This window comes from Falco naumanni, chromosome 2 (assembly GCF_017639655.2).
Source record: "Falco naumanni isolate bFalNau1 chromosome 2, bFalNau1.pat, whole genome shotgun sequence".
NCBI classification, from domain to species: Eukaryota; Metazoa; Chordata; class Aves; order Falconiformes; family Falconidae; genus Falco; species Falco naumanni.
Window position 1 is genome coordinate 34,361,268 of NC_054055.1, and position 21,644 is coordinate 34,382,911.

The 21,644-nt window shown below is 40.6% G+C and overlaps 1 protein-coding gene across 4 annotated transcripts in view; it reads left to right on the top strand.

Annotated features, from left to right (window-relative positions):
- The window catches only part of EPSTI1 (epithelial stromal interaction 1), a 48,633-nt gene that overhangs the window by 14,040 nt on the left and 12,949 nt on the right, over window positions 1–21,644 (top strand). For all 4 annotated transcript variants that reach the window (XR_005826457.1, XR_005826456.1, XM_040584342.1 and 1 more), the window contains 4 exons: window positions 2,563–2,636; window positions 3,260–3,343; window positions 9,030–9,103; window positions 19,844–19,937. Coding sequence is in view for 2 of the 4 variants with exons in the window: in XM_040584342.1 (XP_040440276.1) it covers window positions 2,563–2,636; window positions 3,260–3,343; window positions 9,030–9,103; window positions 19,844–19,937 (326 nt within the window). In the remaining 2 variants the exon portion in view is untranslated. The remainder of the gene's footprint in view (window positions 1–2,562; window positions 2,637–3,259; window positions 3,344–9,029; window positions 9,104–19,843; window positions 19,938–21,644) is intronic.

Here is a 21,644-nt window from a genome sequence, read left to right on the forward strand (position 1 = left end):
GCAGTTGTGTGGCCAGACATGCTCTTTGTGAGTTCATATGTACTAGCTGATTCTTGCCTGTGAGCAGTTCCTAGAAGATATGCTTCTTTCCCAAGAGGACCACAAAGTTTTTTGCTGAAGAAAGTGAAATCTGAAAACAGAAATTTGGTGTGTGGTGTCCATGCAGAACGTCTTCAGGTTGGCTACGTGACTGGGGACGTGGTGGCAAACCCGCAGTGACTGAGTGTGGGGAGTCTTAACTTCTTCTGGTCCCATTGCATTTAAAAAAATTCTTGGGAAGGAAGCAAATTAAGAAAAAAAAAAAAAAAAAAGGGGAGGGGCAAGAAAAAGCTGAAAGAATTCAAGGAGGTTTTATGAGCTCTTCAGTCACTGTCTAGATGCCACTTAGAAAGACTTCTGGAGACTGAGACACATGCACTATGTTCAGTGCATCTGAAAAGAGGGAAGGTGCAAAGATTATTAGATTTTATCATTCCCACAGGAATAAATTTGGAACAGAAGAGAGCCCAAGGAAGGAGAAAAAAAAAAAAGTGGCGTCTCTAATTTCACAAATAAGTTACTCATTAAGATAAAAAGGTACCCTATGTTATTTTCTCAGGGTGATTTTAAGAGACTACACATCGAATCTAAATCACCAGAGAATTCTTAAAGTTGAAGTTTCTTAACTCTCATGCTTTCCATAGGGAAATTAATATTGTGGATTTCAACTCTGTAATAGTTGACTGGCAAACTTACAGGTACCACAGGATGAGAACAATGAAAGGTGCAAGTGCTGCCCCCCTCCACAGTACATGCAGCAAAGTACAGTGAAGACAAAAATGTTAAATGTTGCCAATAAAGGGCTAGAAAGAAAGAAAACTCAAGCATCCAGAAGGTTTCAAAATATGTTTAGTAGCAATTTTATTTCCTAGACCTGGGAGGAGACACTCTACAACACCAGCTGTATGGTTATTGCTGCTGTAAGCTTGTTGCTTGTATACTGTATGGCTGATCTTTCTTGAGAGTAATTTTATGGAGTTATTTGTGTGCATATAAATGTTGCCATGTAGAGGGATGAAGCTGGGTTAATGAACATTGATAATATACAGCTGTGAGCTGGCTTCAGGGGCGGTGGGTTGGCTGATGTGGATAAGGTGCAGCTGTGGCTGGTTCCTGCTAAGTAGTTAAATAGCTCTAAGGGGTATGGAAGAGGAGCTCTGGATGAAGAGAGACCTGGAGGAAGCAGAGGGAGGAGAGAGAGTGTGCCTTGAGTGTAGGAGAGGAGCAAAGCGAATTCCCTGGATGGAGGAGAGACAAGAAGCAGGGTGGACTGGCCTGAAGAGTATGAAGAAAGAGCATGGACAGTAGATGAACTGTTGAAACCTTGTGGGGGATTGGTGGTGTGCTAACTACTTATTGAAGTTAACCTGGTATAGGATGGTAAAAGCCTTGTTGCAGCTGGCTAGTTTTGATAGTGCTGCAACATTGCCACACTTGGAGAACTGATCTTCCATTCCCTGAACCTCACAAAAGTACCTAAAGATTAGTTAACTTCCATTAGTAAGCAAAGAAAGCCGCTTTTGGTGAAGAGCGATCCCTCCTGGAAGATCTAGTATAGTTGTCTTATGTTTCAGACACCTCAGGGTAGCACAGGTTGGTCCAGCTGCTACTGTAGAGCTAACAGCCACATAGTGGAGAACCTCTCAGAAAACCATAGGTGAAAATACAGATTTCATCATCAGAATGTCGTGGTGGGCTTTTTGCAGCAACTGAGGGAATGAATTATTGGCTTTCCCAAAGCAAGAAAATACTTTGGAAAATAGTAGAGAAGAATAATAGAATCAAGCCCATTCCCACCATCCCTTAAGACTTTTATTACCACTTTCTCTGTGTGGCTGGTTTTTTTGTTTGTGGGTTGGTTGTTTGGTTTTAATTGAAGAATGAATATTATGGCCAGAGCTTTAGATGCTCTCAAAAAAGAGCCTGTGCTTTTGAAAAGGGCACCTTCTGCTACCTGGATGTGAATGTGAGGTCTGTGGGAAAAGGCTTTGATGCCTATTTCAGAAAGGGAATTCTTGCTTGAGCCCCAAGACATGACTTTAAAAGATACTAAAGATAGCATCCTATTAGAGTTGGCAGACTCCAAGCTCCTAAATTTGATTAAAGTGAAACTTTTTGGCAATAAAATTTCTGACTTTGTATGCGTGTTGGTGACAAGCTGAACAAAGGTGGGAAGAGCTGGATCTGAAAAAGGAGACTCACCTGCAAAGCACGACTGGTTTTCTGAAAATGGAATGGTGTCTCAGTAAACTGATCATATACTGTAGGGCATATTTGCTGGTAGAGTGATGATGATACAGTGGATGCTCTGTACATAACAATCTAGTGCTTTTGATGGATGGATGAAATGATTCAAAAGGTCTCCTATCTGTTCTCTTTAATGTCAGACAGCTACTGTAATTATGAAAAATTTCCTGTATATGCATACATCCAATCTGTTACATTGCTTTGTTCTGAAATGACTCGCATTTGAACTTAAAATGCTCATGCAAAATGCAATTTCTGTGTTGTTTTTTTTTCAAGGTGGAAAAGAATCAGAGGCTCAAACAAGGCAAAAACAGCAAATGATGCTCATGCAATCTAAATACCAGCAAAAGGTCAGGAGGAATAAATTTGTTTATTTTAAGAATTTTAAAAAAGCTTTTCATGAAGTGTTTCATATGACTACAAAATGAACTCACAGCTGCTTGACAAAAGAAAGTCATGAAACCTGAAGGAAGCAGCAGAAAACTAGAAACAAATGTATTGCACCAAAGAAAATGAGAAATCTAGCTATAAATATGTAGCAACCCATATCACAGATCATATCTAAAATGATAACAGTACAGTTATAAAGCCACTTACATGCCTCGCTGTATCTTCCAGCATGCTGCCTACAGTTCGACTAATTGATCAATGTACTACCCCATCCAGTGCTTATATAGAAATGTTGTTCATGTTATAAAAGGTATAAATGCTTGTAAGTTATGAATCAGCTCTGTGATTGCTTGCATGGAGGCCCATTTATCAGTCCCAGATTTCTCAGTCTCCTTAAAGCCAATATTGGAGTAGCTGGTGCACAGCCTGCTTTATTCAGTGTCTCATTTTAAGAAAAAATTCTGGAAACTTTCCTCAAACACACTTCAGATTTGAAAGATGGGCAGTACAGGAGTTAAGTTACCTTGTGTGTTCTTTGTATGCATACATATGTAAAATAATTTTTTATATTTATATCATACAGCACAAGAGAGAAGAGTATGTAAAAGCAAAAAAGGCGGCTGAAGAAGCTGAAATCCTCAAAAAGAAAGCAATTCAGAGAGAAAAGGTAAATACGGTTACTGCAGAGTTGGAGCCACATAAAAAAAAATTATTGTCTTGATGCTTGGTTTTGCTGAACTATGTGGAACAGGCTAGTTATATCAAACAGTAGCCCTGGATTGCATCAGGGAGTTAGGAAATCCAGCCCTCCTCCTCTTGGTAGCTGGCTGAAGGATGCCTGACCTGGTGTTCTTTGGGGCTTGAGCATTCCTTTGGCTCTTCAGAAACTCCAGCCTTTCAGTTGCATCCATCCTGAAGAGTTAGCAGAAAGGGAGAATGCTGGGGTCATGATTAGTGTTCCAAATACAGGCTATATAGTTCACTTTGGCATGAGCTTTTTCTGTAAGATTGGATTGTAGCAGATGGCACAAAGACCTTATAGAAATCCATAATTGCTTGCTGTATACATGGGAAGAATACAAGAAAATCCAGCCTGTCATGGTTGAAATGGCATCCAAATTATGAACAGGTCAGTGTAGTCTTATCTGCCTTGTGCTGAGTGCACCCTGAAATTCAGATGTCCCTCTAGTCCCTCTGGGGCTTGCACACCCAGGTATATCGCTAGCATGAAAAATCACTTTTCCTTCTAATATTCACCATATATTGATGCCAATGATAGCTCACTTTGAAATCATTGGGTTTATTTTGTGTGCATTTGTTTTTTCTAGTTATTCTCACAAAATATCTTCTTGTCCTGGGTGCTGCATAAACCTTTGTTAAAGTTCATTCATGTCTTCTTGGTGGCAACCAAGTAGCACTTGCCTAAGAATGTGATGTGGAATTTAAAGGAGAAATGAAAAGAGGGGGAGAATGATACCGATGTGTACAGTAATAGTGAGAGAAAGGGAGATTTCAGGTTTGCAATTTTTTTCTCCACAACAGTAAAAATTATCTTCTGCACGGAAGCTGAATGCTGAGAGTTAATTAAAAAAGCATCACTACTTGATGGTGTACAAGGGCATGCATGAACAAAAATAGCCTTAATTGCCTCTAGGTAAGGGGTAGTCTGCTCCCAGTCTTTCAGTGGTTAGCATTACTCTTTCAGGATAAGCCCATACACAATAGCTCACAGCGGCAATAAATACTATCATGTGGAAATGTCATTAACAGTTACCAGATCATGGATAGCTCCAGAAGTAGTGATGATAGCAATGGTAAAAAGAGGATTAATTATATTTTATTTGCCTATTAAATATATGTTGTTTGCCCGTGGGCATTGGACAGGAAAAATGTTGCTATCATTTATAGTTACACCTAGAAAATATATTGATGTATCAGTTTTGTTTTCATGCTCTTTACTTTCCTTACTTTCATTCCCGCAGATTATAAAATCTTTATAGATGATGTACATAGTAAAACTGTAACTATCAGTTTCTTCTAAAGGAGAATGCAACATTGTGGCAAACATCTTTTCCAAACAGACTGTTTAATTTGAATAAATAAACATAGACCCACAAAGCAAATAAACAAAACAGAGGAGCATGAAAGAGAACTCTTAATTTGAATTTGTTTATTTGGATTCTCTTCCACAATAGTGATTGAGCTGATGAAGATTTCTGCTTGGAAGATGTTTATATGTTAAAAATTCAACTCTGTGTTTAAGAAAAGCATGCTGGAAAGCAACTACAAGGTGTCAATTTGGCTATGTCACACTGCTTGCAGATGAAAGGTTTCTGAGATCTGAGAATGACAGGAAAGGGATCCTAAAGAACTGGTACTGTATGACCAACCTTGGGCCCTGCCTGATTACTGCAGGAGAGGAACTTTTTTAAAAAAGTGATTTGTAGACAACTGCACCTGCAGGACATCAGCTGAGAGCATGTCTTTCAGCAGATTCACAAACCTTCTGTTCTTGCACACTAGTCCTTCTTTTGCTCAAGGTTATTATTCATTCAATAAAAACCAAATTGTGTGACAGGCTGAAAGGAAATAATGGCTAGCCAGCTTTATCAGCAGGGGCCCTGAAACTTCTGCAGCTGGAGAGCTGCTTTGCCAACAAACATGAATGGTGAAGCCCTGCAGACTAATGCACAGTGACTAGGTCAGGTGCTGGTACTCAGCTCAGTTCTTTCTTGATTGTAAGGTTGGTGTACTGTAAGCCAGTGGTGCTTATGAGCATAGGATCTGTTTGTGTTGGTGCTTTAATGCTGGTTTTGCAGAGAAAAGCGGTATCCACTCTCCTGTTACCTTTGTGACCAAGAGAAAACTGGGTGTCTGCCAAGGCAGTACCCAAATGTGGAAGATCTGCTTTACCATTTGTATGAGTCCACCTGACTGTCTCTGTCATTCTTTAATTAACCATGAGGTTAGGTGCTGGAATACCTTGTGCTTGGCATCTACCTTGTCTCTCTTCAGCTCCCAGAAAGAGGAAAGATGGACCCCTCCCCCTCATTCTGTGTTCCACAGGACCAGTTTGTGTGAACTGGTATGCAAGTCTCCATGGTTCCAGTGAATGAGAGTTGGGATCCTGTGTGCTTTGTGTGAGGCAGCTTGTTCTGGGACTGCTTTGCTTTGTTCATGGGATAACCCTGGGATGCATGAGTTTGACTATTCTCCTAAGCTAGTGACCTCTGAGTGGTCACTGAAATAATTTTGGAGAGACTTGGTAACATTAGCAAGGAAGTCCCTATTTCTGCATTTGTCCCTAGTGCTGAGATGCACGTCTCATCTGCAGAAGGTGTGGGAGTAGCACAATTATTATTTGCTCATTAGTAGCAGGCATCTGCGGTTCGGTGTCCTTTCTGCAGCCCTTCACATGAAAGATTTTGACCAGACCAAACCATAACTTCGTGTGTGTCTTTGGGGTGAAAGGACCATCAAAGTTCCCAAGAAAAAAAGAAGTGGCTGATATTTGGCTTTTTTTTTTTTTTTTAAGCTTTCTGCATTTGTGCTGTACACAAAATAGCGTAACTTCAGCGTACTGGATATTTATGTTTCCTGTCATTCAGTCTCTGTTCCTGTTGCCCTGCCTTTAGCCTTTCCTTGTATATTCTAAATCTTGACTAAACATTAAAAGATTTGAAAGATTTGAAGTGAAAAGGCTTAGTGTAATTCTATTGCATGCAACTTTCTTTTGCTCTTGCATTATGTGGTAACAGTCCTGCCATCTTTAGAAACTCTCCTATTTACAATAAGCTGTAATTTTGTTTTATTCTTTATCAGATCATGTGCTCTTTAATTTGACTGTGTTAATCAGCATGAATGGCCTTTTTTGGGAATTTGTTAAAACCAGGCACTTTACAGACCTTCTGCTAATGCTTTTCAACATGTTTACCTTCAGTATCACAGCTGTTCCACTCTTGGCTTTGTTTATGAAGACCATGCCAAATGTGGAGTGCTTTGGCAATGTCTATTGATAGATTGTCATTACTTAGAGAATGTCCCAGTCCCGTTGCCTGTCATTTGTATGTGTCCTAAGCAGGAGTCCCAGGGTAAACCTCCAGAGCAGAAAATAGTCACACCAGCCACAAGTAAATAATTTCAATATGCTGGTATACTTTTCAGGCACTGTTCTGGTGGTAGAATAGCTGTAGGATTTTTTTCTTCTTTTTTATCTGCTGGGAGATGGGGGTGATATTGAAGGACTGTATTTATAAAAGTTAGTATCAGTGTGTTGTTCTAGCTAGGAGCTAGACCACAGCAAATCCGGTGATCTTTGAATTTGAACTTTTGGGAGCCTTGCAGTATGATGGTGGATCCCATGTCAAATGCTTTTTGAGAGGTAAAGGCATCAGCTTGTAGTGCTGAGCAGTGGCGGTGAAAAGCCTGGGAGCTATTACTGGTGTCTTGAGGATATCAGCGTCACCTTTGACAAAAATAGATGCCATCAGGTTTCCTTTCTTCCTCTTTCCTTTCTTTCCCTGTAAATTGTTACGTTGCATAGGTGAGTGGGAGTCTTCTCCCTGAAAAATCATCTGTCTCTGGGTGGAGGTGTTAGGAGCAAACAAGATAGCCCTTGAACACTATCAAAATTTACCTGTACTGTGGGGTGATATTCCTTACTTTAATTATTTTTTTTTAATTGCATCAGTACTTCATACATTCTACCACTGTCTCAGCATGTCAGATGACTGAGCAATGGGACATCTTATTCAGAGATTTGTCTTCCTCCTTTTGTTTATTTTTCCATTGCCTTTCTCCAAATAACTTCTAAGCCATTTGCCTTCCAACAGTTTATAGCATTATACTACACAGTGGCTCTTTTCCTATCTGCAGACATCTGACAGGATTTTTTTTTCCTCTTAATTCAATACATGCTGTGGACGAATTTGCACTTGTTTTGCAAATTTCTTCCAGGCAGTCATTCTTTATCCAATTAAAAAATACCCACCCTGAAATCACTGAAGGCAAAGTAATTGAGTAACTGCCAGCAGAATTGTAATTCTTCTGAAACGTTACTGACTGCAGCGCAGGAAGAAAATTATTGGGGTGGGGGTTACAACCCTGTTCTTAACACTGCTTTCCCTCTTACACCCCCGCCTCCCACCTATTCTACCTGGCCTTACACAATACCTCCACCCAGGTGCAGTGTCCTATCCCTCACCTGGGCTCTGACCAAACGGGCCATTCCCACCCACAGCTCCCTTCTCACCTCTGCAAGGTATTGTCTGAAATTTCCCAGGCACTTCGTTTCGAGCAATGTCTAGTTGCTGGGTTACCAAATATTACTTTTTTTCATTTTGAGGGTGGGCGATGAGCAGAGTGACAGTCTGAAGTTGCAGTTTGCTCAACATGCTAGTCGTCGTGAACCTCGGGTGGGAGCTGCTGTTGGAGCATCCCCCCACCAACTGCAGTGGGGGAGCTTGTGCTTAAAATATAGCAGGGCTGAAATCCCAGTTTGGCACTTCTGTGCTTTTAATACACTGAACTGCCTTTTGACTGCTCTTCACACTGAACCTGCCTACAGCCTGCGTGTCAAAAAAAACCATTTGACTAGTCTTTGACTGGAATTTAGCTTGAGGTACATATTGCTGTTGCTTCTCTAGTTTCTGATTTAGTTTCATGTTTTATTCGACTTGAATTTTGGGGGTGGGGCAGCATAGATGATCCTTCCACTGGAAACTATGTGCATTTTTATGTTAAAAGGCTTCATCACTTGTGTGGTATCCAGATTTCCAGAGGAGTTTTGTGTGTCAAAGGTTTGGTTGACTTGCACTGGGCTTGGTAACTGAGGTAGAATAGCATTGATTAAGCACAAGTGTTTCCCACTTCCATCCATCTCAAGACGTGTTCAGCTGGCCAGTACCTAATGCTCCTGAAGGCCACAGATCTACGTGCAGAGCTACAGGTACTCCTGTCACTGTGCTTTCAATGCTACAGGACTATCCCCTGCTTTGGTGCGGTGATTCACGTCCTCTGCCTTCCTGCTAGGACCAGTGTTGCAGTAGTTGTACCAAGAGCTGGTCCCAGCAGTGCCATGGCATGGGAGCTGTGAAGGCTCGTGAGACCCTGTGTGAGGATAGACCGGTCTGCCAGGAGCAAAGTAGCATTTTCTATTTCAGATGTCTCTTGACTGGGAGCTATTTGGTCATGGCTAAAGACTTTCAAATTTGAGATTGGGTCACTTCTGTACTCACCTGCTGCTATAGTTGTTTGAAAAACCAGATTACTGAAATACCTGAATTGAAGTAATCAATGTTTGTTTCTTGCATACTGCAAATCTCAAGTATGTTTTCTTGTTTTGAATGCTGTAGGCAGAGAGACTTGAAGTTAAAAAAAGGCAACAAGAAATACAAAGAGGAGAGATGTTCCTTGAAGATCAATGTTAGTAAGTAAAAATTGAAACTTATTACCTAAAATTCCTCATCTGCTTGTCCTTCTGCTTTGGGATTTTGTTGGGTTTTGTTTTTTGTTTTGCTTTGTTGTTGTTTTTTTGTTTTTGTTTTTGTTTTTTTTTTTTGTTTAATTTGTTTGCTTTTGTCTGGTTTGGGGCTCAGAAAAGGTTTGGCTTCTGTTGCTGTTCTTTCACTTTTTGACATGAAACTTTTGACTTCAGGGCAAGAGGCAATGGGCACAAACTGAAACATGGGAGATTCCTCCTGAACATCAGGAAGCACTTCTTTTTTTTTTAATCTAAGGGTGACTGAGCATGGGCACAGGTCACCCAGGGAGGCTGTGAGGTCTCCATCCTTGGAGATATTAAAAAGCTGTGGGCAACTAGCTCTAGGTGGCCCTGCCTGAGCAGGGGGTTGGACAAGATGACCTCCTGAGGTCCCTTCCAACATCAACCACTCTGTGATACTGTGAAATATTTGAACCCTCCTCCATGCCTTATTCTGTGAGAAACTGGGTTCAGTAGGTTTCTCTTAGCTTCTGAAAACATAAATTTTAAAATGAAAACTGTGAATCATAGAATGACTTTGTGCTTTCTTTCTGTAACTAAATCAATATGTGATCGTTCAATCCAAGACTACTTATTGAAACAGGATCTAAATTACATCTCCACCCGTTTATTTTAGTGACTAGTAAAGAAACTAACCCACACAGAAATAATGAGGGCTTCCTATATTTAGCACAGTCCTACAGCTTAAATGTAGAGATCTGCTGTGAAGACCTGTTTCCCAAGAATCCCTCCTTAATGTCAGATTTAGATATGGCTTAACTCCTGACATAATTAATTCCATTGGCAGTGAAGTTCCTGCCTTGCCAGTTCACTCTACCCCATTTATTTATTTTTAACTGATACAAACCAATTCTATCACATAATTAACACACAATGCTGTTTAGTCACCTTTACCTTTTTTTATCTTTGGCTCCTGAAATTACTCACCTGTGTTCTTAGCATGATTGATTGCTCCTTCCTCCTCTGTGACCTTTAAAGAGGTCACTTTTGTCCCACGCTAGTAGCTCCAGTTCCTTCATCATTTGCCCAGTCTCTGTTCTCTAATGTATAGACATTTTAGTGCTTTCTCACTGATCTCAGCCGTGTCTTTTTCCTTTCAGTTCTTCCCATTTAGCTTTAGATACACCTCTTGCTTTAAATACATTGCCAAATGTTTGTCTCTAGATATTGGTATTTTCCCTGCTGTTTGTCCTCTGTTGGTCCTGGTGTGGATTTCTCGCACGCACACCCTGATTCCTCAGGATTTCTGAAGACCCTGCACAACTTTATTTCTCTGCTTGTTTCTGACAGACTAGACACCTTCAAGCTCTTCAAGCCTAACTAAACAAGAACCTTTTTCAGTGCAGGGTCCTCAGTTATGGGACTTTTTTTTTTTTCCAAGGGCATTGTCAGGGTTCTTATCTTCCTATTTAATCTGGGGTTTTTTGTTTTAAGGCTTATTCAGTTATGAACAGAGACATATTACTTCCTTTCTCTCACCTTCCCTGTCTGTACCTTTTTTTTTTTTTTTTTTTTTGGCTTAGGGTGACTAAGCCAAAAATCAGCACTTTTTCCATTAAAAGTAAGCTTGGTTCTGTCAAAAGCAGGCCCAAACCCTCTGAAACACCTTCATGTGGGCAAGTAATTTGGTTCCCATGGGGTGCAGGAGCTGAGGCTGAGAAGGAGACTGGCTTGCAGCCATTCTGTCCACTGATCTAGGAAAGCCTGGTGAGCATTCAGCAAGTGTTGTCTTAGGTAACCAAACTGACTGATGCAGCTGAGGGTAAAGATGAACTGTCGAGCTCCATTGCTCAAGATCATGTTCAACTATCAGAAGATTATTTGTATGTCCTGTGTATTGAACATACCACCAGGAGGGCCCTGCAGATACTGCGCTTGGAGGAAATGACCTGAAAACTACCTACAGTGAATTTTGGTTAAGCAAAAACATCCCGTGCTGTATGGAGTAGCGCTAGTGCCTTCCCTGGTCCAAAGGAATCCCTTGGTGGACAGAGGAAGATGAGTCTTTACCACTGGATGTTGTTGAGGTTGCATTGCTAAGATACATTGACATTATGGAGCACAACATCCAGGAGTAATGGAAAGATAGTGGGTGACATCTCAGATCTCGTAAAGTAACTCCACTGAAGTACTGCCAGTTATTAGAGACATGTTTGTGTAGAAGTGCTTGGTATTTAAAGATGTGCTTTTGCCTATTATGCAAAAACGAGTGACTCGCTGCTTCCATCATCTAAGACCCTATGTCTAGAGGTGAAGAGAACAAATATGAGGTTGTACTCCTTTCTTCGCTGTCTCTGCTAGAGTATTTTGACCTTCCCTGCTTGCTGGGAGAGGCGGGGAGGAAGGTCATGCGCTGCATATAAAGCAAGGACCTCTGCAAAGTCATGGCCTTTGGAGCCATTTCAAAAGATAAGCTGCCTGGTTATTCTGTCCTCTGTAAGCATCTGTAGCTGCAACATCACAGTTTTCCTGAGATCAATGTGTACCAACAGTCTCATTAGCTGAGAAACCTTTTAAAATTGATCACCGCCTCTAGTTGTATCAGCCTCCACAGGTACAGCCCAATCAGTGCCTCTCTTGTATGAAGTACCGCTTCTATTTGATAAGTAAGGACACTGAAGATTTACATCTCATTAACATATTCTGACAATAAAGTATGATGCTACCCAGAAGTTCATTGTTCTGATTAAATTCCTGTCACTATTAAAACCAATAACTTCTCGCTGACTGAAATCCCCTTTCAAAGGGTGTAACATGAATTAAGTGAATGCCAAAAAGTAAAAGTTGTCTGCAACCTTGTCCGCTGCCTGCAGCACACAGTTATTTGCTGTCTATTGAAAGCCTTGTTATCTTCTTTCTGTGCGTACAGCTGGCCCTTGAAAGTCAACTGTATCTGTTATAGTTACTTGAGTATACGTTTGTGTCTTATGAGAATGGGGTCTAGATATGCATGCAGGGTGCTGTGGAAAAGTCTGCGAGCTTCTCTTTTTTGGGATCAGCAGCTCCTCTGAACCAGGTGGACTCAAGCTCTATTAGGTGACTAAAATGGACAGTACTCACAAGGCATCTCCTAAAGTAGCTGAGTAGAAAAACCCTGAAGAGCACACAGGAGCAGACTTTGGGCTGGGGGAGTTGCTGCATGGCAGGATTGCTATGGATTGTAGTAACGGAGGAGATGCAATTGAGGGATTTATTGGTGATGTGTTGCCACGGTTCTGCCTCTGAAGATGTCAGATCTAGAAGATAATGACATATGCACGTTTCTACCAGAAACTACTTACACATGAAATGGAGTCCTTCCTTCTGAGTAACGGTGTCTTGGATACATTTTACATTGGTGTCCTGTGGTAGAAGCTGTGTTTCTGTCAAGAGTGCATTAAAAGGGAATGAATGCTTGCGTAGTTCATACTTTGCAATTGCTAATCCTTGTAGGGTAAAGACTGAGTGTCCATCTTTCCAAATGGGAATGAAGAAGAGGTTAGATGGGTAGCCCAGGACTCTTAAGGACATCCCTCTTTAGGACATAAAACCTGTTATTTAAACAGTTGTGAGGGATGGCTACCTCGTGACTTGCTTTTCTCTGTGGCTTGCTGTGCAGGCTGTATGATTCTGTACCTGATCTGTAGTGTTTCCCACCATATGATTTTAGCCCAGCTCTCTAGTAAGGTGCTTTTATTTAATTTGGATTTGACTTCCCAGAAACTGTAGTGTTGGATGTGGTCCACAGCTTTTCTAATAGTCATCTACCTATTTATGTAATGGGAAAAGCAGTCTAGAACACAGGGTTACTTTTTAATAGTACATGATGGATGTTGTATCACTTCATCCTTCCCCTTGTTACATACTCGTGCCTCTGTTTTTGTGAAGGTTGTACTCCTGTAAAAATTCCTGGCACTGCTGCACTAGGGTACATGTGTGCACTCAATATATTCTGTTCAGAATTTGGAACTGGAAACAGAATTTGCCAGAGTGTCTCTGAGTGCATATTCCAAACACAATGCAGGAGGTTCACCAAACCAAGCTGATGTACATTTGCCTGCCAACTCAGTTTTCTCAAAAGTCATAAAATGTAAGAAAATAAAACCTGAATCAAAACAGAATTTTTATTTATTTATCTATTTTTACAGGATAAATGCTAGTGTCCTTGCCAGTTTTCCGTCCCCTATGATGTGTGGTTCAAACAGCAGGCTGGTAACAAATTTTCCCCACAGAAGTGCAAATGTAAACCTGACCAGACTTTTAACATAGCTTGCTAGAGAGAATGAAAGAGGACTCACACAAAAAGGGTTTGCAGCCTTGAGAATCTTTTGTTTGCTTCTTTTCACCACAATGGTCTTCATTTTGTTCATTTGCTCCTGATTATTTTAAGCATTGTCAATTATTTAGCTAACAGGCAGAAAACTAGGCTTTTATAGACATCCAAAGGGACTCTCTTGAGTGTAATAATGAAGGCAGTTTATTGAACGCCTGTGAGGTTGCTTTCTAATTGTATGCATTAATCTGCCCATGCAAGCTGGCTGAAAATATAGAAGCAGATTGCACATGCAGATGGAGCGCACAGAATGGAAGATCTATGCAATAGACTTATACAAAACTGCACTTCCCTTAAAACTGGATTTATGCTTATTACTTTAGATAATAAATTAAACTTACATCTAAGATAACTTCCAAGAATATTGGATGAGTTGGTGGGAGGAAAAAATACCTTAGCTGTATTATTTTATCTAGTCAGGAAAACAAAAAAAGCAAGTTGGTAGTTGGTTGACAGAAAGATTAGTTTTGGGTGTGGATAGGGAATGATGAAAATAATTCTGCTGAGAAAGTTGCCTTTTTTGAAAAAAAATAATATTTCTATGCTTGAAGCTTTATACCTAATATGAACTACTGCCACGTTTTTTGTTCTTATCCTCAAGAACAAGAACTTGTCAGGCAAGAAAGCCTATCAGCCAAAGATAGTACAGTTTTGATCACTATCATTAGATTTGTCCAAGTCCTCGTTAGTATGCTTGTACATTACTTCCAGTGAAGTCTGTGAATGCTGCGTTAAGCTTGGTGTGTGGCTACCAAAACAATCTGTGCTGGAAAGCAAGCGAGCTAAATACCCAGAGGATGGCCTTTCTTCCCAGTAAAGGGCATTGCAGAAGAGCCATCAACATCACACAGGCATTTCACATTGTAATTTTTCACATTATAGCTTCCAGCAAAAGATAAATCCCACACCCACATGCACACCAAAAAATGGATGTTAGTTCATGCTGAGAACTTTGCACATGGCTGATGTTTGGTTTTATTTTTACCCAAAAGTGGACTCTGTCCTGCTGGTGTGGGTTAGAGTTGACATATAGGAGAACCAGAACCCATGTAGAGTTGAGGGCACGTTTGTTGCTGACAAATGGAGATGTTTTTACTGCCTTGCCCCTTGTCATGGCCCAGCTGTAGGAAACATGGCAGTTACTTGTAGCCTTCTGAACTTCTTTAAACCTTGTAAACTTATTGCTGTGGTAAATCTCTGCAAAGAAGAGGGGATGTGAGAGGGCGCATGTATACCAGCAAAAGCCATTGGTGGCTCCACTCGGGCTACTTGCAACTTTCTTAATGGCTTAGTTTTGAAATACGTACCTTTGGTGGGATTATTTCCACAAATAGTATTACTGGCCTCCCAGCTTCATTCCCACTTTAGCAACTGATTTTCATTAGTGAAAATCCCAACTATACCTCCCTTTGGAGTCTCTTTCTCCATCTCCCAAGATGGAATCTATGGGAAACCTCCATAAATGGACAGCAGTCTCATCAACCTTTGTGACAGCTTCTGTAATTTCTTCTATTTTAACATTTGATGTTTGTTAGGCCACATGATAGAGGAGCAACAGCGGCCCTAGTACCAGCCTGGCTTGTGTGTCATAGCAAGTGCCTGACCAGGATGCATATGGCAATGCATAAAGCAGAGCCCTCACTGAGGAAGGAACAAGGGCATCAGTAAGAACACACCCACCACGGACCTTACCGAAACAAAGGGCAGCTTTTCTTATGGGTGGGCTTTGGTAGTGTTAATCAACCGATCTTAATTTCTGCAAAAGCCAGGGAAGTTGTTATGCTTCACCAATTAAGTAAGCTGAAGTGGGGAGCAGTGTAGATATGCTTGCTGGTGCTGCAAAAAGATGCGTCTTGAAGGAAATTCAGTTTTAGTTTTTGGTTTTGTTTTTGAGAGGGGGAATCCTGCTGTTGTTTAAAAACCATTGTGAAACTTCTGGGCAGATGTGTGAAAATAACATTATGTATGAATTATGCATGGGTTTTAGTTTTTTAGCTTAATTGGAAGGAATGTTGAAATATAACTTTAGCATTGCTTGCTGGCAATGACTTTGGAAGCTGATGTGTCCATGTCATTCAGCACTGGGTGCTACTGTTGTCTTAATGACTACTCATGTTGTCTCCTCTCTGAAATGGCTGTAATGATTTACTTGGCTTGGGATTCTTTATTTTTATTTTATATTACTGTTTTTTAATGGCTCTTAGCATACTTGCGAACATTCATTAGAGCAGAATTGTAATGCTGGAGATGCTGCTGATGCAGCTTGGGAAAACAAGGCGTTCAGGAGCTGTCTTGTTTTCAGTATTAATAAGAGTGGCCATTATCTTTTAAAAAATGTCAAGAGAAATAAATAGATTTATGATATATGCAAAAGTATTGTGCTGCCTTTTTTTTCAAAAGCACTGGCATAAAAGCCAGTATATTTTTCTGTGTCCTGGCATTTCAATATCCATCAATTAGAGCAAAAGAATTACCTGCCACTGGTTTCATTGGGAAGAAGTAATGAACGTTACAAAAAACCTTTTTAATTTATGCATTTTTAATATTAGTCTGTAAAACAGACTTAAAGCCAAGAACTTTATATATAGGCCAAAAATTTATTTTCTTTACATCTTTGTTCTGAGGAATACAATCTCAAATTAAAAGCTTAGCAAGCAGTGCTGTGTGACTTGGGTGGAGGAAGATGCTGGGGCCAGAGCCCATATCCTTATTCACGTCCCTAAGGATGAGTCCTTTTCAGTACTGGCTCTTCTGTTGGCTTTATAGATGTCACAGGAGTTAAGACCAAATGACACACAAAATTAAAGACCTCTGCACAGGATTTTAGATCTTGGGTCCTGCAACAAGATCAGTTGTGGGTCTTCATATCTTCCACAGTTGCATGCTTGAGTCAACTGTGGAGCTTTCTGCTTCTTGGCTGTCAAGGCTGGTGACCCTGTTGGAGCTTTGGAACTCCTACCTCGGTCATAGGAACCTAGGCTCACTCCAGCTTTTATATCTACCCCCTTGCCTCACCCCAGTGGGAATTTGGGCAGCACACACAATACAGCGTCCCAAACAATAAGAAATGTGTGTGGATTTCCTGATCTAGAAGTAACTCGTGAGTGCAGGGTGCCAACTCTAAATCCCAAAATTGCACCATTGTCAGTGGAACACGTAGCAAATTCATGTTTCTGCATTTTACGTGTCCTTGTTGAGCTTCAAGTATATGCTTTTATGTAACAGCTTTGAAGAAAGGACTCTGTCTGAAGAACAGTTGTGAAATGTAAAGCCGTATCTCTGAGGACCCCCACAGAAAGCATCTGCAATGTGGACTGATTTCCACAGTCATGCACTGTCCCTTCCTAGCACGTTACTCAATGTTCCTGGCAGCAGAGTCAGTATTTTCCCATGACAGCATTAAAGAGTTTTTCAGCCCCCAAATCCAGTATTGTGCTTCACTCCCCCACAGTTGCGTCTGTGCTAATAAATTAAACACTGTCACTTACTTTCCCTTCTGAGGCCAACAGACCTGAGACCGCCTGCTTCCATTGCCAGCAAACTTTTTCACCTCCAAAAATGGGGCTGTTACATCCACTGTGCCTGTTGGGAGTCACCTGTGGTTGATACTTTTTCCCAGACAGCAGCCAGAAGCTATTTGGAACAGGTCAAGACTATTGCAGGAACTGTAACCGCAGTATAGATGGCTGAGTTCCTCTGCTGAGAGTATTGCCTGGTCCTACTAAACGTTCTGGTATAGGAGTAGCCTGTTTTAATTAGCAGAGCGAAAGGCTCATTGCCAATGGTGTAATGGGAAACAGGGCTACTGAGAAAGGCAAAATGCCATCATAAGATCACTCCAGTTTAACTAGTGTTTCTGAGTGGTTGTCTTCCCTTCCGCCTGATGCTTAGGGGTAGTCCGAGCTCAGGTTAGCAGCCTGTTAGGAGGGCGCCATCTGCTTGGTTCGTTTAAATATTGGATCTCCTTTTGCCTAGCTATTTTTGAAGGGTATCAGGATGCTGCTGTATTGAAATTAATTTCTTCAGCTCATGTTCTTCATTCCTTAATATTAATTAGTTTTAGAGGAACACATTTTATTAACATCTTTGATTAGCCCTTGAAGTTCTAGCGAGTGAGATGTTGCTCCAACTGTCTGAATGTGGAACACCTATGGACACTTTGATATGCTGATTTCCTGCTGGAGATAATGCTTTCCTCTCTGGAACATTAATTGAACTGTCATCTCTCCCTTTCCCTGCAGCATGGCTTATGCTGTGCTCTGCATTGTTATGACTATAGGTTTAATATTATGAAAAATACCATTCAGACAATATTTTGACAGTCTGGCAACTCCAGATGTATTGCTGGGTTTCCACAGAGGTGATGCACAACGAATTAACATATGTGACTGACTTGACTGAGTTTGTCTTTACTCGGGTTCAGAAATCTGAGTCCCTTTCTTGTGATAGAGACACTTTGTTAAGGTATTAATTAGTTCATCTGGTGTAGTGGGTTTTTTCTGTATTCAAAGGTAGTGCACAGTCTTGCTGAGAAACTTTATTTGCTTCCACTTTTGTAACTGTCATTTCTAATACCAAATCTGAGTTAGCTTTTCACCTGTCAGTGTGCTGATCTGGGATATGCAGTGTCTTAACCCTCCACCCCATTTTTATGCAAATAATGAGAACTTCCTCATACTCCATGTCATTTTTTTGCCATCCATAAGGAATTAGGACATCCAGGTATACCCCCAAGTTGCCATATTTCTTTGCAGAGCTTTAACCTGCTCAAATATATTCTAGACTTTCTGCAGGAGTTCTTAGTCTTTCTGGTGTAGAAATAAATTATTTTAGCAATTTTAGCATGGGTAGAGAAACACAAAATCTGCAATTTAAAACTTCAAGTTCCGCAAATTATTCTGTGCAATCTCACCACTCAGCCACTCATCTTTCATGGAAAAAAATGTGTGTGCTTAGCACTTGGGTAAGAAGACTATTAATTTATTTAACCTTGATATACAGGTGCTTTGTAGAGCAGGAAATCTTATGTTTCACTTGGTTCTTTCTGTATTGTGCATTGGCTGAGATCCATGTTAACTACCCGGGTAATAGAGGAAAGGGAGTGAACTGAGAATACCGAGACTCAAAAAGCATGGCTTGCTCCAGCTTGAGCAAGTACTCTGTACCCAAAGTGGTAACATGGTTTTGTATGGTGTAGAGTAGCAGAGAAGAACTTGTGAGTTCTTGTTATTTTTCCCCACTTCTCAATATAACCACTGACCAGCAGGACATGTTCCAAAAATGCATCTATTCACCATTTCAGATCATGGACTGAAAGATAAAAACACACTTGCTAGTCTGTTTCAGCAGTTAGTCATCATCACTCTTTGGCAGCCAAGGCTTTTTCTCCAAGGTTAAGTAGCTGTCTTTGGTAACAGCATCTTCTCCCCCACAGAGCTAGCTGGTTGCCCTCTTAGCAGAGTAAATTTTTGTGTTGAATGCCTCTTGAAGCACTCTTTCTGCTATCGCTTCAGTACATTCATGCTTTCCAAAGCTGCATACAAAAATAAAATTGCCTCTTTCCTCTAACTCTATTCCTTTGAGTGAGCAAAGGCTTGAATAGATATGCCTGGGACTGCAAGTTAGGAACTGGTTTCTGAACACAGCACTGAATCTCCCGTACTTAACATTTGTTTATGGTTGTTGCTTGTGACTTTGTTTAAGTGTGGTTGGTTGAAACTGTGAGCAAAATGACGCTACTTTGAAAATCTGGTTTGTAACGGATGTGATTGGAAAAATGAAATTGCCCTTTCCAGAATGAGAAGTGACAATGTTGTGCAATTCTGCTTCAACTAAAGGCAGGCATTTTTTTATTTTTTTTTCAATGCTACAAAATGCTTCAAAATCTTTCTGCTTGATTAAGTAACCTGTTGTAAGGCTGCATTTATTAATCATGAAGGAAAAATCCTTAAAATAATATTTTAAATTAATTATCTGAGATTTATAGATCTGGTAGAAGGATTTCCAACAATTCGGTGAAGCAGTTGCATCCTGATGAAATCCAGTGGTATGCAATTCGGTGGTTTAGGAGCTTTACAGTAAGGGAAGAAAGCATAGCCACTGTAGACCCCAAACGTGCAAATGACAGCAATTGCTTAAAAATTCTTCCCCACAAATATCTTATCTATGATATAGGTTCTGTATCCTCTGTCCCATTTCATTCTGTCTGTCTCTATAACCTTTTGTTCCACCTGTGATGGTTTTCAGCAGTCACATGATAAAACGTCTAGGCTAGATTCCAAGGGTGGAATAAAAAGCTGTATTTATTTTTATGGAAGCACTAACAATTCTATTTGGATTGGATTTCTTCATAGCAAAACCAATGAATTATTGAACAGATTGGACTTGGGTTTGCCAAAGAGTGATTCCTGTCAGATTGCTGATCGTGGCCCAGAATCTACAGCATGGGTAAGCAAAACCATGGCATGTGCTATATTTTCTGTCAGCTTTCCAGGTGCTGTCAATAGTGTAATAGCAGAATATTCTAATTGAGCTTAATTGCCTAGACATAACTGAGTGAGTATCAAGGAGTCTTTCTGGGTGAGTGAGTGAGATTGCCTACATTGTCTCTTACAAACCAGCAGAATACCCTACATAGTTGGGGATTGCCTTTATTATTCACAGATCTCTCTCTGATAAATGAGAGCCAGATTTATATTCTAAGGTCAGAGCAGAATCTTAAATTTGCTCTGTACCCATCCGCTGGTGGCAAGCTTTTATGAAATCTCAACTAGTTCATGTCAGCAGATGCTTTACTGCATTGAAAATCTAGTCAGAAGAGAAGCTTATTTCTCACTGCATCCTAAAAGTGATTCCATAGACTGCTTGGGGACTTTGTCCCAGTTTGAATGAGCCTGGTAAGTATCAATGTAATTATGAAACAGATAAAGTATTGCATAAGTTTCGTTATTTTAATGGCCTCAAAAAGGCTTTTTCGCATACGATTAGTCTCTTTGTGTCTAAACTAAGCTTTCCTGCTGATGTAAAAGCTTGCAGTGAGGAAAACTAACCCTGAGACAGAAGTATTTCTCTTTGAGGGAGGTTTGTAATTGGGGGAAGACAGAGAGCAGGCAGCCAAATGGACAGAAATTGTCGTTACAGGCAATAGTCCTTAGTCAGGAGAAACTTGGAAGTATTCAATCTGGGCAGCCCTCTTGTATACAACCTTGAACACCAACAGCTGAGTAAAGGGAGGAAAAGATTTACCACCATATTTCCTCAGAAGCCTTGGAAATGTGCAAGGACCTGGCATTATAGCAATTGCTGCAAACAGAATATACGACAGCTCTGTCTTGCCTCTAGTATCTCTTCCTGGTTTTCATTACATGAAAAGGGAAGGTGATACTGAAAATCAGTTCCTTTCCCCTTTGATTCCTCAGGTCATTTTGTGTCTCTGAAAACCCTAAAGAAATCTTAGCGTATGTAGGCGGATATATAGCTTGAAGGAGCCAACTTCTGCCCAGCATTGCAGGAGGGTGGCTTTCAGACTTGTCTTGTAGTCCTGAGCAGACAAGAGAGATGAAAGGCTACGGGAAGGGAGAAAAGATGTCTTGAAACCACTTCTACCTCCCTCTTGAAGCACTTGATACTCCAAACAGTGGGAAGCTTGTGTTTTTGATAGGGATAACCCAGCTCTGCAGCCTTTTGTATGGTGTGGGCATTGAACTGCGAAGACAAATGAGCTCGTGTCCCCAGGGCTGACGTGGATTTTGGTGTGGTGTCTTCATATCTATACAGAAGTGGGTAGATGCCTAAAGGAACACTGAATTTCTTCAGGTGAACATGTCCTACTTTTAGCCTTTGCCTTCTACCTCACCTACCTATGTGTGCCTTTCTTGTTCCAGTTTTTGCAGGGTTTCTTAATCAGTTATGCCAAATTATATACCATGTTCATCTTTGGCTTCACTAGTATCCAAGCAGATAAAATACATCGTTTAGCTGTACTGTTCTTTAATGCTAGCTGATACTATACGTGACTTTTGCATGGCAGCATTTTTATAGCTTTATGAATCAATTAATAACTTCCTTATAATGCACAATGCAGTTAGCAAAATGTCTTCCCAACCAACTTGTGTAAGGTATGGTCTATAGGCATATGCACAACCTCTGTGTGAG